This window comes from Manis javanica, chromosome 10 (assembly GCF_040802235.1).
Source record: "Manis javanica isolate MJ-LG chromosome 10, MJ_LKY, whole genome shotgun sequence".
In the NCBI taxonomy this organism is placed as follows: Eukaryota; Metazoa; Chordata; class Mammalia; order Pholidota; family Manidae; genus Manis; species Manis javanica.
In genome coordinates, this window is record NC_133165.1 from 68,184,264 (window position 1) to 68,200,030 (window position 15,767).

Below are 15,767 nucleotides of genomic sequence, written 5' to 3' on the forward strand. Positions count from 1 at the left end.
CTCATTTTAAAAACACTGTATTTGCTCCACAGTGAAACTCTTATTTGATCATGGGTAGAGGAATCAGAGGACACAAACCTCAAGAAATTATACAAAAGCCCCTTTTTTAGGGTCAGGACAAGAAGAACTCTATAGGCATGCTGAAGAGGAAGCAAGCATAATTCTTTCTAAAAAATAGGTCGTGCCCCACAGAATGGCTCCAGGAGTTCCCAGAAGGTAATGGGTTCTGCCCTCCTTTCCCACTTCCCCCCAATAGCAGGAGTGGAAATGGAGACCCCCCAGCAGAGCTGGGGGCCAGGGGCCAGGGCCAGGTTGCAGGTTAAGGGATGTTGAAGGATGGGTGGGGGTGGCTTGCTGAGAGGCCCTTTCTGCTTGAATCTGGGAATGAGACAACCTGTGTAATGGGTGTCCTGGTGAAAGACACAGCAGTAAGAGGACAGAGTGGAACTTAGCCCTGTTATTCCGCCAGGGACCCCAGTGAGAAAGGAAGACGGGGGAGAGGAAAGGAGTTGTGACAATGATTGCTTAGAGAGCCGCTTCCAGGTCTGTGCTCTTGGGCCTGATTCAGCCTCAAAGGCTCAAACATTTGAGTCTGCGAGGTCGGAGAGAAGCTGGGCCACTAAGCTTGCCAATAAGCAATGGCAAATTTTCACCTTTTTAGGCAGAACTCTTACTCTTAATTCCTTAAAAATATATCTTGGCTTCTGTTCTGCTCTCCCTGGGTTGCATCCACCCTCATTTCTTCCTTTCCTCACTTTTAGCCTTTGGTCTTACGAGTTGTCATGAATTTTTAGGCAGATTTCAAAACTTTGGCCTCCATTTTCTTAATCCCAGTGGGTTTTTTTTAAGAATAAATAACACTTTAAAGTTGTTTTTTTCCTAACCTTTTAGAACCCCAACCCACCTATATAAAAGTGCAATCATGTCTATTCTACAAGATAGAACATAGAGGAAAATAAAGAGGATGTTCACCATTAACAAAGGACATATGCACATTTCCAACCCTCCCCACCAACTCTGGATATCCCCATAAAAGCATTTTATAAGGATATGATCGTAAAAAGTAAGAGAGGCTTAAAATTTTATCATCTATATCAGCCAGGAGGAGGTAGAGCACAGTGGTTATGTGCAGATTTTGTAGCCAGACTCTCCAGATTTGAATTTCCAATTCCGTCGTTATATCTTTATGACATTGCACATGTTATTTAATCTAACTCTCTGTAGCTCACCTGCAAGAAAGGCATAAAAATAGCACCTGCCTCAAGGGGTGTCATGCAGAGTGCATGAGATGTCACATTAGCACAGTCGTCAGCATATGGCAGGTTGGTGGTCATTGGGTTAGGTTTTATTATTTGTCCTTTTCTTCCCACAGCCTGGGCAATAGCTTGATGGAGAGGCATAAACATGTGCCTTCCCTGCCATTCCTCCTGCCTCCAGTGTCCACACACTTAGCAAAATGAGCTCAGTTATTAGCCAGGCACTTTGAACAATACAGGGGCCTCCCCACCACATCCCCGTGTCCCCCTGCCACATCCCTGAGAATGGGCTTTGACTTGAGCTTTCTGAGATTTTGGCTCCTATCTCCCTCTCTGTCTGGCTTCTTTACTGTAGTCATGTTTACTATCACCTCAGCCATTCATGTTGGATCATTACTGGGCCTTGAGAACAGGAACCAGGTGAAAGACAAACTAAGACTGACAGCGACCTTCTAGACAGGCAGTGAACCTTTATGCTCAATGTTCACCTTTCAGTGAACACCTCTGTGTTCAGTGCACACCTTGAGCGCTTTGCATCTGTCTCACAAAATTGAATTTTGTGATTTAGAATCTAACAACATTCTGAAAGCCAAGCATGAAAATTTCCCTGAGGAATAACAGTGTGATACTCCATATAATACCTACTTATTAAATATATTGATTTGTCATCTCTTTTTAACTTATTTTCCAACGAATATAGGAATGTGGTTCCCCTACTCAACACACCCTTACCCCCAGTACAGTCCTTGTAGGGAGTATAGTGTCTGGAATCCAACTTGGGTTCGAATTCTATTAGCCACTCTCACACCCCCAGCCACTTACCATTACAGTATTTTTGCAGTAACTTAAACTCTCTGAGCATTCGTCTCCTCACTGTAAGGAGGGGATGGGGAGGATTAAAGGAGATAATGCATGTACAAGCTCAAGCTCAATAAATCTTATTAAGCTATTTTTTTTATTGGTGTTACTTGGAGTTAAATTAGGATTGACAATCTACATGGTTGTTCACCATGTGTTATGTTATGATCCTCATACTGCCAGGCAGAGCAAATGAGTTGTGGCTGATAAGACTGTGTTCAATGGCTCTGGATGATAAGGTTCCATTAGACAGAAAACCTCCATTAATGCCTTATTTCTGCTGGCCCACTCACTGATCGCCGAGGAAAACCAAAGTCAGGAGTGAGAGTGCCATGTTACAACGAAGCCACCCTTACCTTTCTAGACAGTTTGCCAGCTGTCCTTGCTCACTTTTTCCCTCTCATAGAAAACAAATGTGAAAAATGAGACAATAACCTGAATTTACCCGCTCGATTGTTATTTCCTTTCCATTAAATTGGTTATTAGTCACTTAGTAGCCAAAAAGGAGACTTTGCAGGACCTCATATTCTCAAGTTCTCCTGTGTACTGAAGAAAATGTGTCAGCCTAGGGGCTGAATGTGCTCTCTTATTTACTGGGCAATAGGAACCTGGTTTGTATACAGTCTCTTTGAGAGTGACAAGTTGGGGATTTGAGAAGGACAGGGATGGGACAAAAAAAGAAGGAGCAGGAACTGACTAATGCCTCATGCTGCGCCAGCCACATGCTATTTGTTGCTTATCTTAACTATCACAAAAGCTATGCCAGGAACATGCTAATCTCCCCATTACAGGTGAACATACAGGTCCCAAATTATACACCTGGTAGGTGTGAAGCAGGCGTCTGAATGTATCTCCTCAATTCACGGACTCAACATGGGAAATGAATTCATTTGTTAGACAAGAATAGATTGAACTTGATACTGACAGTTGATAAATAACATTAAATGGCCAAATTCACAAATACATATTTTAGAGAATGAGAAAAACTGTATGTCAATTGACATTTTAAAAAATATGGTGTCAAATGCAGGTTCAACTGTATCAATTCAGTTAAAAAAAATCAACTTTTCTGAGTGCAAAATATAACTGACCTAGTAGAGGCTAGTGGCATGAGATCAGAGAACAAAAACAAAAACAAAATATCAGATTTCCTTTTCTTTTGCAAAGGTACAAAGTCACTTTATATTGATTGTTAATTTTATGGAACCCTTTGAAAACAGGTGGAATGGATATTATCCTCCTGTTTTGTAAATCGGGAAAACTATAGCACAAAAGACTCAAAACTCGAGTTGCTCATTTAGTAAATGTAGGATGTCATATTAGCACAGAGACACAGCTCTGAGGCATATCATTGGGCTGTCTGTTCTCAAGGAAGGTTCTTTAGAAACACAGGAGAGCTCCAGAGGTAAAGGAGCATGAATTAATTAATGCCATCTGATATTTTTTGAGTGTTTACTAGGTACCAGGACTACAGGAAGCGTGGGGGACTCAGGATTTCTGTGAGCCCTTACTTGTCCTTACAATTTTTACAAGCTGGTGAAGGGAGAGGATAAAGCACTAAAAAACCAGCTGTAGTCCCTTTTCAGAATTATTATGCAATTAAAATCACTGCTGGAAAAGCGGTTCATGTGAGAATTCCAAGGCGTTAAAAAATCACTGTGGGCCGGGAGAGGTGTCACGGCCAACGGCTGGAGGAAAGTTTTGTGCTGGGATTTCGGAACTAGAGATGGATAGGGGGAGGAGGAAGAGGGGCCAGGTGCACACACATGAAAATGTGGACAGGAACACAGCACACTGAGGAGAATAGTCTGCATGGAATGGAAGATTTATTTTGAGGGGTAGTGGCCAACAGATTTGCAGAGAATGCTCAGGGCCAGATTGCACAGGACCTCAAAGGCCCAGCAAGGTGGCCTGTACCTTATCCTGGAGGCAAAGGGAGCTTGAGGATCTTTACACAGCAAAGAAATACAATGCAAGGTCTGTCATAAATATGAAGAGTGGACATACGTGAGGGGAGAATTAGATCAGGCAAAGATGAAGTAAAATACGTGAAATAGATAACACTAATTAGTCCTGTTCTCATTTTTATAATCCTAAAACACAACAATTTAAATACGAAATAATGACATCGGGGTCCAGGGTGATGGCTACAAAAAGAGGAATCAGTAATAAAAAAATCCAAGGAACAAGAATCAATATGATTTGGTGACTAATTGGGAATAGGGCGAAATGAGGGACCTGCTATGTCCCTCACTTTATGATCTTTTAATCTTCATAATTTTCTGGGCATATCCTTTGTACTCAGTTAAGCATGTACATTTAGTCTCTATATTGTCTTTTATTTATTTTCAAAAATTTAGATTTTCTTAGTAATAATATCAGAGTTATAGATTCTCTCCATTAGGGATGAAATATTTGTATGGCATGACCCAAAAGATTTTGGGGACAAGTGATTCATGCAGTCTTTATGGTCTCACAGTGATTTTAATGAAGCCAGACTTTCATCTAATAAACAAAGAATTATTATATCACTCCAGAATCTGGAGATGAAGGGCTGTAAAACATAGGGCTATTTTAAAGGCACCATTAGAACAAATAACATACATTAAATTTTAAGGCTTATAACTCTCAGAAATGTTTTCTGACCACATGGAGCCTTGCACATCTTCAATATTTTATCAGTCTTAAAAAAACTCATCATTAGATCATCTTGGCAGGGAATTATGGCAGAAAAATGGGGGAGAGAATAGAGAATGGGATGGTGGGAAAAATAAAGTATTTCCCTACAGCTATTGAAAACTGACCTGAGAATTATTCATTATAACATTCATTCATTCATTCCTTCAAGCATTTTAGGAACTCTTGCTTTTCAGGACTTATATTCTATATATGAGACAAAGAGACAATTAAATCATATATGTGCCCTCAAGAATATATATTCCATACATGGGATAACATTAGTGAATGACAATTTTACCTACACCTGAAAAGCGCTGTAAATGCCGTATGCACACAGGGTTGTGGGAGTAAAGTAGAGGAGAACAGAGCAGAGGCAGCTGAATCAGAAGTGCTGGTACACGGGGCTGGAGGAGAAAGGGGAAGGAGGGGGCGGGAGCCTGGAGGGGCTTCCGAGAGGGGGTGGCGCTTGCTTACCTCCTCCCCGTGCCCCTCCTCCCCCGCCCCCACCTCTCACTTTGGACCTCTTCTCCCTGCACAGGTGGACCACAACCACCTCGTCTCTCCTACCTCTTACATGGACGACCCCCAAAGAAGTGCCTCCAGCTCAAATCCACCTCTCTGATGGACTCTCAAGTTAAGGGGAGAAGGGACTGTGTGGGAGCCTGGTGGGAGCCACCCAAGAACCACAACAATGTCTTGGAGGCCAAAGGAAGAGAGAGACTCGGAAAGGAAGTAGGAGTTAGAGCAGGGAGGCAAAGAGGGAAGCACGGGCTCTGACTTGGTGGTCGGACCTGTGATAAACCCGGCAAGGATATGTGGGAGAAGCAGGGAGGAGGGTGGTTTGAAGAAGACCGACGAAGTGACAAGTGCACTCCGGTCCTTACCTGAGAAAGGAGGGACAGACGAGAACCAGAGGAGGAACTGGGTTGCAAGAGCTCCTTTGATACAGAAGAGAACCTGCTTCCCTGCTGAGGATATAGCAATTAGCAGAGGGTTACAGGTGAAATAGAGGAGGAAAACTGACGGAGTAAGTTATCAGGCTGGGAGAGAATGACCTTGGGCCCTTGTCGGCAGAACAGCTGTCTCCTGCTCTGAGGAGGGAAGGAAATGGGGGGCGACGGTGGGGATGAAGGGAAGTTTGTAGGCCAGGGGCAGGGAATCCACTTAATGCTAATTACACACTTGCTCACATTACTGTACTCACCTTTCTCAAACATTCACTTCGTCTAAATGAATAAATGGATATTTAACCCTATGCTCCTTGAAATTCAAACACACCCAGCAGTGGCTTACAAAGGACAGGATGCTGACAACAGATATTCCCTGGAGGATTTAACCACTGGCCTTATTTAGAATTGGTGCTGCGTGATGGTAATAAAAATTAGACTGAGTTTTTGTTAGTTTTATTATCATCTTTAAACTGTCTATACAGAATGACCCTCTTACTGCCTTCATCTGAGCAGATCTTTTCTTCCACCCTATTCTTGGCGCACAGCACTGATGCCTGCTTCAAGGTCTCTCTTTGAAGCAAACATAAACGCATAAAACTAATTTGGATAATAAGAGTAAAAGAACATGAAGGAAGCGAAGAAGTCAAGCTCAGTCCCTTCATATTATAGAAGAAGAAAGTGAGGCTCGGAGAGGCGAACAACTCATTCGAAGCTGCTCAATCCAGAAATGGCAATATGGGGTCAGGATCCAGTCCCGAATCCTGGCTAGCTTCGGGCAGAAAGTTCCACCCGGTCTCTCTTGTCAGACCTCAGCCCAGACAGCAATTTAGTGGTATCTGAGTGAGAGAATGGTACAGGCGACCCATGCAGATCCATCAGGACACCAAGTATTTTGGGGGAGGAGGTTGGACTTCTTAAGGACCTGATTGCTTTCCATTTTCTTGCACTACAGAATCAAAATATTCTCCCTTCATAGGACTTTGGGGATCATTGCCCTTTCTTTTCACCTCATTCATTCACTCTTTGACAATATTATTTTCAAAGAAATTTGAATGACCAACTTGGGTTTCTGCAGTTCTTAAAGCCCCAAACTATATTTTCTGAAGGGTTGTGGGGTGTGTGTGTGTGTGTGTGTGTGTGTGTGTGTGTGTGTGTATGTGACTGGAAATATAATCAAAATTTATATGTATGATTTAAAAACCTAAGACAACAAAAAAGACATGACAGAAAATGGAAATACTGGAAAATAAGAGAATGAACCTGGGAACATACTTTGAGAACTTTCCATTGTCCTTAACATGTAATATTGGATGTAATATCAGTCATATTTTAAATGCACACACAATTTACTTATTTTAAGAATGACCATGGGAAAGCTTTATTTAATATTTTGGGGGAGTGAAGAATTGGCCCCTCATTTATGCATCTTGCATATTCTTGTTTTCAATATGTTGGATTTGCAGTAAGTGGTATGTATCAGAGCAAGTATATCACAAAGGCAGGTAAGGTAACAAAAATAATGTCATGGGTTTTGTTTGCTTTGCTCAAAGGAAGCAGAGGGGAAGCTTTATAAAAAAATTAATTTGTGGTGTAGACTCTTTCTACTGTACTGCAAATAATGTGGATTTTGGTAGGAAATGCCCTAAGTTTATTCCCAGCCCTTCTATCTGCCAGAATTTTGGTGACAATTTAAAAAGATTATGTTTATGATTATGTTAGGTGAGGTCAGCAGCCCTCAAAAACACTTAATAAATGATTACAGAAGCTGTCCTGTAGCTGAAGATGACTTTGGCTTGGGTCTACACCAGCTAAGAAGAATCAGATGTAACTGAAAGATTTTTTGTGGCACAAAAAAGACTACTTTCTGTGGGTGTCCATTTGGTGGTGAACAGTTCTACCCAATATGCCAATTATCTCTAGATTTATCCTAATTTTTAATTAGTGAATACTCTGAAAATAAATAAGTAGAAGAAACATACAGAGGATATGAAAAGCTCTTACCTCTCCTGAAGGCCTATGGGCTTCATTTTGAAAGGAGAAGGGCAGACAGTGGTGGTAGTTTTTATCTCAGGAGTGTATCGGCCTTGAGGGTCCACAACCACATTCAGCACCTTTGGGGCCTGCTCAGGCTGGACCATGCTGCCGCCTGGCTTTGCCTCGCACTGTGCGGGCTGTAACGCGATGGGTGATAGGTGAATCTCCTGGTGTTTCTCTTTATCTTGTCTCAAGGAAAGCTGGAACTTTTCTTTTAATCTGTAGAGAATCTATAGAAGGAGATATAAAAGGGCTCCTGTCACATTTTTTTCACACTGATAAGATAAACTAAAATAAAGGTATAATGATAACACAACTAAGAAAAGCCTTTTTAGAACAATTTCAGCTTTGTGGTATTGAGATTTCTCTCAAAAGGATACACTTTCTATTTCTAGTTATTAAATACATATGTCCATGAATCGTTTCCTCAAATATATATTCAAAAGCAAATTTGGCTAATTTTATAAAAGTGCCAGATGTCAGCTTGATTACACACATGTTTTTACTTAAAATGATTGAAATGGAAGGCTTAGAGAAGTTATAGCCATGAAGTAAGCACTTACGACACATATACAAATGGAGATCTGTATTCCACACAGCGCTTAGGAAGAGAATCTTGCAAAGCATTATTGAAAAAATAATTATGATCATCTCCATAGATGCTGAAAAAGCATTTGATAAAATTCAACATCCATTCATGATAAAAACTCTCAGCAAAATGGGTATAGAGGGCAAGTACCTCAACATAATAAAGGCCATATATGATAAACCCACAGCCAACATCATACTGAACAGCGAGAAGCTGAAAGCTTTTCCTCTGAGATCAGGAATAAGACAGGGATGCCCACTCTCCCCACTGTTATTTAACATAGTACTGGAGGTCCTAGCCATGGCAATCAGACAAAACAAAGAAACACAAGGAATCCAGATTGGTAAAGAAGAAGTTAAACTGTCACTATTTGCAGATGACATGATATTGTACATAAAAAACCCTAAAGACTCCACTCCAAAACAACTAGAACTGATATCAGAATACAGCAAAGTTGCAGGATACAAAATTAACACACAGAAATCTGTGGCTTTCCTATACACTAACAATGAACCAATAGAAAGAGAAATCAGGAAAACAACTCCATTCACAATTGCATCAAAAAGAATAAAATACCTAGGGATAAACCTAACCAAAGAAGTGAAAGACCTATACCCTGAAAACTACAAGTCACTCTTAAGTGAAATTAAAGGGGACACTAACAAATGGAAACTCATCCCATGCTGGTGGCTAGGAAGAATTAATATAATCAAAATGGCCATCCTGCCCAAAGCAATATACAGATTTGATGCAATCCCTATCAAATTACCAACAACATTCTTCAAAGTACTGGAACAAATAGTTCAAAAATTCATATGGAAACACCAAAGACCCTGAATAGCCAAAGCAATCCTGAGAAAGAAGAATAAAGTAGGGGGGATCTCACTCCCCAACTTCAAGCTCTACTACAAAGCCATAGTAATCAAGACAATTTGGTTCTGGCACAAGAACAGAGCCACAGACCAGTGGAACAGATTAGAGACTCCAGACATGAACCCAAACATATATGGTCAATTAATATTTGATAAAGGATCCATGGACATACAATGGTGAAATGACAGTCTCTTCAACAGATGGTGCTGGCAAAACTGGACAGCTACATGTAGGAGAATGAAACTGGACCATTGTCTAACCCCATACACAAAAGTAAACTCAAAATGGATCAAAGACCTGAATGTAAGTCATGAAACCATAAAACTCTTAGAAAAAAACATAGGCAAAAACCTTTTAGACATAAACATGAGTGACCTCTTCTTGAACATATCTCCCCGGGCAAGGAAAACAACAGCAAAAATGAACAAGTGGGACTATATTAAGCTGAAAAGCTTCTGTACAGCAAAGGACACCATCAATAGAACAAAAAGGTACCCTACAGTATGGGAGAATATATTTGTAAATGACAGATCCGATAAAGGCTTGACGTCCAAAATATATAGAGCTCACCCACCTCAACAAACAAAAAACAAATAATCCAATTAAAAAATGGGCAGAGGAACTGAACAGTTCTCCAAAAAGGAAATACAGATGGCCAACAGACACATGAAAAGATGCTGCACATCACTAATTATCAGAGAAATGCAAATTAAAACCACAATGAGGTATCACCTCACACCAGTAAGGATGGCTGCCATCCAAAAGACAAACAACAACAAATGTTGGTGAGGTTGTGGAGAAAGGGGAACCCTCCTACACTGCTGGTGGGAATGTAAATTAGTTCAACCATTGTGGAAAGCAGTATGGAGGTTCCTCAAAACGCTCAAAATAGACTTACCATTTGACCCAGGAATTCCACTCCTAGGAATTTACCCTAAGAACGCAGCACTCAAGTTTGAAAAAGACAGATGCGCCCCTATGTTTATCACAGCACTATTTACAATAGCCAAGAATTGGAAGCAACCTAAGTGTCCATCAGTAGATGAATGGATAAAGAAGATGTGGTACATATACACAATGGAATATTACCATAAGAAGAAGAAGAAATTATTGCCATAAGAAGAAAACAAATCCTACCATTTGCAACAACATGGATGGAGCTAGAGGGTATTATGCTCAGTGAAATAAGCCAAGTGGAGAAAGAGAAATACCAAATGATTTCACTCATCTGTGGAGTATAATAACAAAAGAAAAACTGAAGGAACAAAACAGCAGCAGAATCACAGAACCCAAGAATGGACTAACAGGTACCAAAGGGAAAGGGACTGGGGAGGATGGGTGGGTAGGGAGGGATAAGGGGGGGAAGAAGAAAGGGAGTATTATGATTAGCATGCATAATGGGGGGGGGTTGGAGAAAGGGGAGGGCTGTACAACACAGAGAAGACAAGTAGTGATTCTACAACATTTTGCTATGCTGATGGACAGTGACTGTAAAGGGGTTTGTGGGGGGGGACCTGCTATAGGGGAGAGCCTAGTAAACATAATATTCTTCATGTAATTGTAGATTAATGATAAAAAAAAAAAAAGAAAAGGGGGATTACTATCTGATAGGATAAAACTAACTGTAAATCAATGATTAATGCATGCTTTAAATATCCTTAATTTTGATCATTTAAAGGGTGTCAGATGATCAGCTATGGAAATTCATTTTTCTGATAATATTCCTTTCTCTTAAAAAAAAATAGCTGTTCCTGTGTGGTGATCTCCAATAAGTTCTTCACAATGGTATAAAGGGCATATCAAAGGGTGGGCAAAGGGTTTGTTTGTGTTTATACAGAGGATCAAAGCCTAATTCGGCTACCCAGAAAACGAACTAAGATACGATATGAAGAAGAACTTCCAACATCAACATTCTCTGGAAGAGTCATTCCAGAAGATGATCATCAAAAAACTTCAACAAAGATCCTGGCGCTGTTGCAGTTGTAGCTGCATTGATCCCACTGGTTCCTGGACTTGCCATTGGAATGAAGAAGGAGATATCTAAGCTGGCCTGTGCATACAGTAAAACAACAAATCTGACTGGATCTATACTGCTGGAACTCAACCAAGAATTAGGAAAAGTGCATGTTGCAGCACTCCAAAATCTTGCGACTATAGACTATCTACTGTTAAAAGAACATATGGGATGGAAAGAGTTCCCAGGAATGTGTTGTTTTAATTTGCCTCATTTTTCTCAAACTATTCAAATTCAATTAGACAATATCCATAATATCATTGATAAGTTTTCACAAATGCCTAGGGTGCCTAATTGGTATTCTTGGTTTCACTGGAGATGGCTGGTAATTGTAGGTCTGCTTTGGTTATGTAGCTATATTCCTATTATGTTAATGTGTGTACACAATTTAATTAATAGTTTAAAACCTATACATGCTTATGTTACTCTATAAGAAGATATGTCAAAGAAATAATCAATCTTCCCATGTTTTCTTCCGTCTGCTACTTCTATAGCTTTTCTTCTTCCTTCCTAATTACAACACTTAAGTAGAATTCTTGCCTCATATCGAATTTAACGAGTATCATAATTCTTCCAAGTGGTAAAGATACCTCAAGACAAATTCTGGGCAGAGAAGCCACAGGGCATAAATCTGCAAAGAAGTAAAAAGCTAACCTTTTCAAACAATATTGCTTCTCTCTCACTTACCAACTTTACATTTCCCTGTATGGTCCCGGAAGATGACTGGTTAGCCAAAGATGGGTAAGATTCCTCAAGGGAGGAACAACCTAAGACAGGCACAGTCGCAGGGGGGCCATCAGGTGAGAAACTGGGGATCAACAGAGGTGAGGCTTAGAACCTCACCCCCCCTGTTTTGAGAGAAATCTTCTGCATCTGTGGATGTTTTGCTGCCCATGTCTAGCTTGGATTAATACTTAGTCTATAGGCACACACCTGATCATCTACATTTGCCCTCTTTCAGCACTAAACTATGTTTTCTATCTTTATCTTGCATCTACCTACCACTTCAGCATTTTATTAAAAATAATAATAATAATAATAATAAGGGAGAAATGTGGGATTCACATATAAATCAAGTATAAAAATCAAACAAATATTCATATTTGACCTGATTATTTATAGTTCATAATGCATGATCAAAACCGAAAAGTTTCTGTGATGACTGCCCTTGCACTGTTCACCATGTAAGAACTTATTCACTATGTAAGAATTTGTTCACCATGTAAGAACTTGTTTGTTATTCTTTAGAAGATTGGAGGCTGTTGAGAATTAGGCTTGGGGTTGATTAATGATTATGCATTGAGTCCCCTATACATAATTTTATTGTTGTTAACAACCATTTTGTCAATAAATATGAGAGATGCCCTCTCAATAAATAAATAAATAAATAAATAAATAAAACAAAAAAAAAACATGGAACAGATTGCTGGTTACCATGCGGAGCGGGGAGGTCAGGAGAACTAGGTGAAAGGGATAAAGAGATACAAACTTCAAATCATACATTGAATTTGTCACCGGGATGACAGTTTAGCAGGGTGAATATAGATAATAATATTGTTATGTCTTTGGTGGCAGATGGTAACTACACTTACAGGGGTGAGTATCAGTAATACATAGAGTGGTCAAATCACTATGTTGTTCATCTGAGAGCAATACAATATTGCACATCAACTGTACTTCAAAATCATATTTAAAAAAGGAAGGATACAACTTTGTTGATAGTGTCTAAAGGTATCCCAAACTAGAAACCAATATGTTCATATTATATTTAATTCGTATTTTACTTAAAACAAACATTTGATCAAGTGTCTAATTATTTAAGGAAATAAAGGATTTTCAATGTTATATATGATTGAAGCTGTTGGCCATACCTTTTAATTTTTGAATTGCAATTGATGTATTTTAATGATCCTCATAATCATAAAGTTCAAGAAAACTTCTTAAAATCACTTTAACTGAAAGTCTAAAAGTCAATATTTTTGTGGATTATGTCTTCATTTTGAAAACTGTATGTTTTTTAATATCAAATGTGTATAATAGAAAGGGGATATGTGATAAGAAAATAAAATTTTAAAGTAATTTTCAAAAAAAATAATAATTATGCTAGAAACCATGATTTCTTATATTGGTGAATATCTGCACTAGTCATATATTAATTTAAGTATCTGGTAAATACTTGAAAAATTAAATTTAGAGTATCTATCAAAGAATAATTTGGACAACCTGAATTTTCATTTTTAACCCCTTCTCCTTTTAATTTTAATGCATATAGAAAAAATCGAAATGATCACTTTCACTCAGAGCTCTTTCTGGACTACCTAATTCAATTCAGAAATGGCAGGATCTTTATTCTTAAACTTTGAAAAGAACTGGATTGAGTTTGCTGGGACACGCCACGGAACAAATTGTTAGGTGAGCAAAGTTTGTCTTTTGCATCCTCAGGCTTCCCTTTTTATAGGTCTTTTCTCTTCTCTTCTTTATTTTTCAATTAAAGAAAAAAATTTTGGAGTTTTATTGAGATGTAATGGTCATATTGTATAAGGTTAAAGTGTACAATGTAATTATTTCCTTTTCTTTCCCCACCTCTTGATGCTGATTCCTCTACTCCAATTCCTTCAGAAACTAGACGGCCTTCTGTTCCCTCAAGTCTGTCTTCAGGAAGTGACTTGATAAATTAATTCACAGGCATTAGAGCGCTGTGAATAACAAAATTCAAAATCAGGTAAGGTTTGGGCCTGCCACACCTGCTGCCTCTTTCATTAAGAAACAGTGTTGTAACGAAGAGTGTATACCTTCATTTAGGGCAATTGGAGCGCTGACAATGTCAGCATCTTAGAGCCCTTAGGCCAATTTAACTCCCCTGTTTAATTTCTGGAGCCCATTAGCTGAATGAGTGTTATTTTAGGGGAGAGGGCTTTCCTGGCACTTTTCAATAACATTTACTCTAAGTTGTCAGCAGGCTGATTCCTCTTCTTTCAAAGTTCCTTTAAATTCTAGTCATCTCTATACTTGAAATCTACTGGAAAGATACAAAGTCTACATATCTATGTATATATCCTGTTAAAGGATGAATAAACGAAAAGGAAAACTGGGAAAGAACTGACCTGAAATTGTGGAGGAAATGAACCCCTGTGAGAATTTATTCAAAAAAATTGGGGGAAATTTTTTCCCCAGCATTCTCAAAATACAGTGCTAAGAAAAACATCTGTTTAACAAAATAAGCTTATAAAAAAGAACCAGGATAAATAAAAATACAACAATCCAAGAGAAAAGAGGGAATATGGAAGTCAGAGAGGAATCACTGTAAATGAAACTCAAGAACGAATGAGAGAAAAGCGTATCATTCAAAACCATTTTTCAGTGCCCACTTAGGTGGTATTTCCACTATAACCAAACCAGGCGGCACCCTGTTCTTATGGAATTTGGCTTATGCAATGAAACAGGTTCTTAGTTTTAAAAAAACTATGTCAATTGAAAGAGTGACTGTGAGAAGAAAACGGAGCATTCGTCATGAATTTGAGAAACAAATGCATATTACAAACGATGCTTGAGCTCTACACCTAAATAAATAAATGTGCATGCGAATGAAGCCAGCAGAGTTTCTCAAATACACAAGGTCTCAGAATACATACTACCTGTGTATCTTTCCTGAAAAATACTTGGCCACAATCATGAGAAAAATGACTCAAAATTAAGAACTGTGACCTAAAAGGGAGCTTTGGAATTATTTAAACACAGAGTGAAAACTAAATTTATTTATGTCTCAGTTCCAACATTTCCGATTGTGGTAACAAGAAGGAAACAAGGACAGAAATGTAAAAAAGTAAGGGAGAAAAGTGACCTTTTCTTTCAGGCTGTAGAGTGGGAGTTAGAATGGTCACTAGAGGTCCTTCTGACCTAACTGTGCATTAAAGAAACTGCGGTCTAGCTAAATAACGTGGCTCTCCCAAAGTCAGCAGTTGGCTGTGACAGCACCCAGCCCTCTGGCAGTTCTGACTTACAGACCTGAGCCTTCTGCACCCCGTTACACTGCTTCTGGTGCTGCTCCTTGCCGTACCATCATTCTTTGTATTTATTTATTTATTTATTTTATTTTAGTACCATTAATATATAATTACATGAGCAACATTGTGGTTACTAGATTCCCCCCATTATCAAGTCCCCCCCACATACCCCATTACAGTCACTGTCCATCAGCATAGTAAGATGCTATAGAATCACTACTTGTCTTCTCTGTGTTATACTGTCTTTCCCATGCCCTGCCCACCTACATTATGTGTGCTAATCGTAATGCCCCTTTTTCCCCTTATCCCTCCCTTTCCACCCATCCTTCCCAGTCCCTTTCCCTTTGGTATCTGTTAGTCCATTCTTGGGTTCTATGAGTCTGCTGCTGTTTTGTTCCTTCAGTTTTTGCTTTGTTCTTATACTCCACATATGAGTGAAATCATTTAGTACTTGTCTTTCTCCTCCTGGCTTATTTCACTGAGCGTAATGCTTGCCCCTGAGGTCCTGTC

General features: G+C 39.2%; 1 protein-coding gene across 6 annotated transcripts in view; it reads right to left on the bottom strand.

Moving 5' to 3' along the window:
• Nucleotides 1-15,767, bottom strand: part of PTPRR (protein tyrosine phosphatase receptor type R) — a 236,929-nt gene that overhangs the window by 87,889 nt on the left and 133,273 nt on the right. For all 6 annotated transcript variants that reach the window (XM_073215597.1, XM_037000349.2, XM_037000347.2 and 3 more), the window contains one exon: nt 7,745-8,007. In XM_073215597.1, the coding sequence (XP_073071698.1) occupies nt 7,745-8,007 (263 nt within the window). The remainder of the gene's footprint in view (nt 1-7,744; nt 8,008-15,767) is intronic.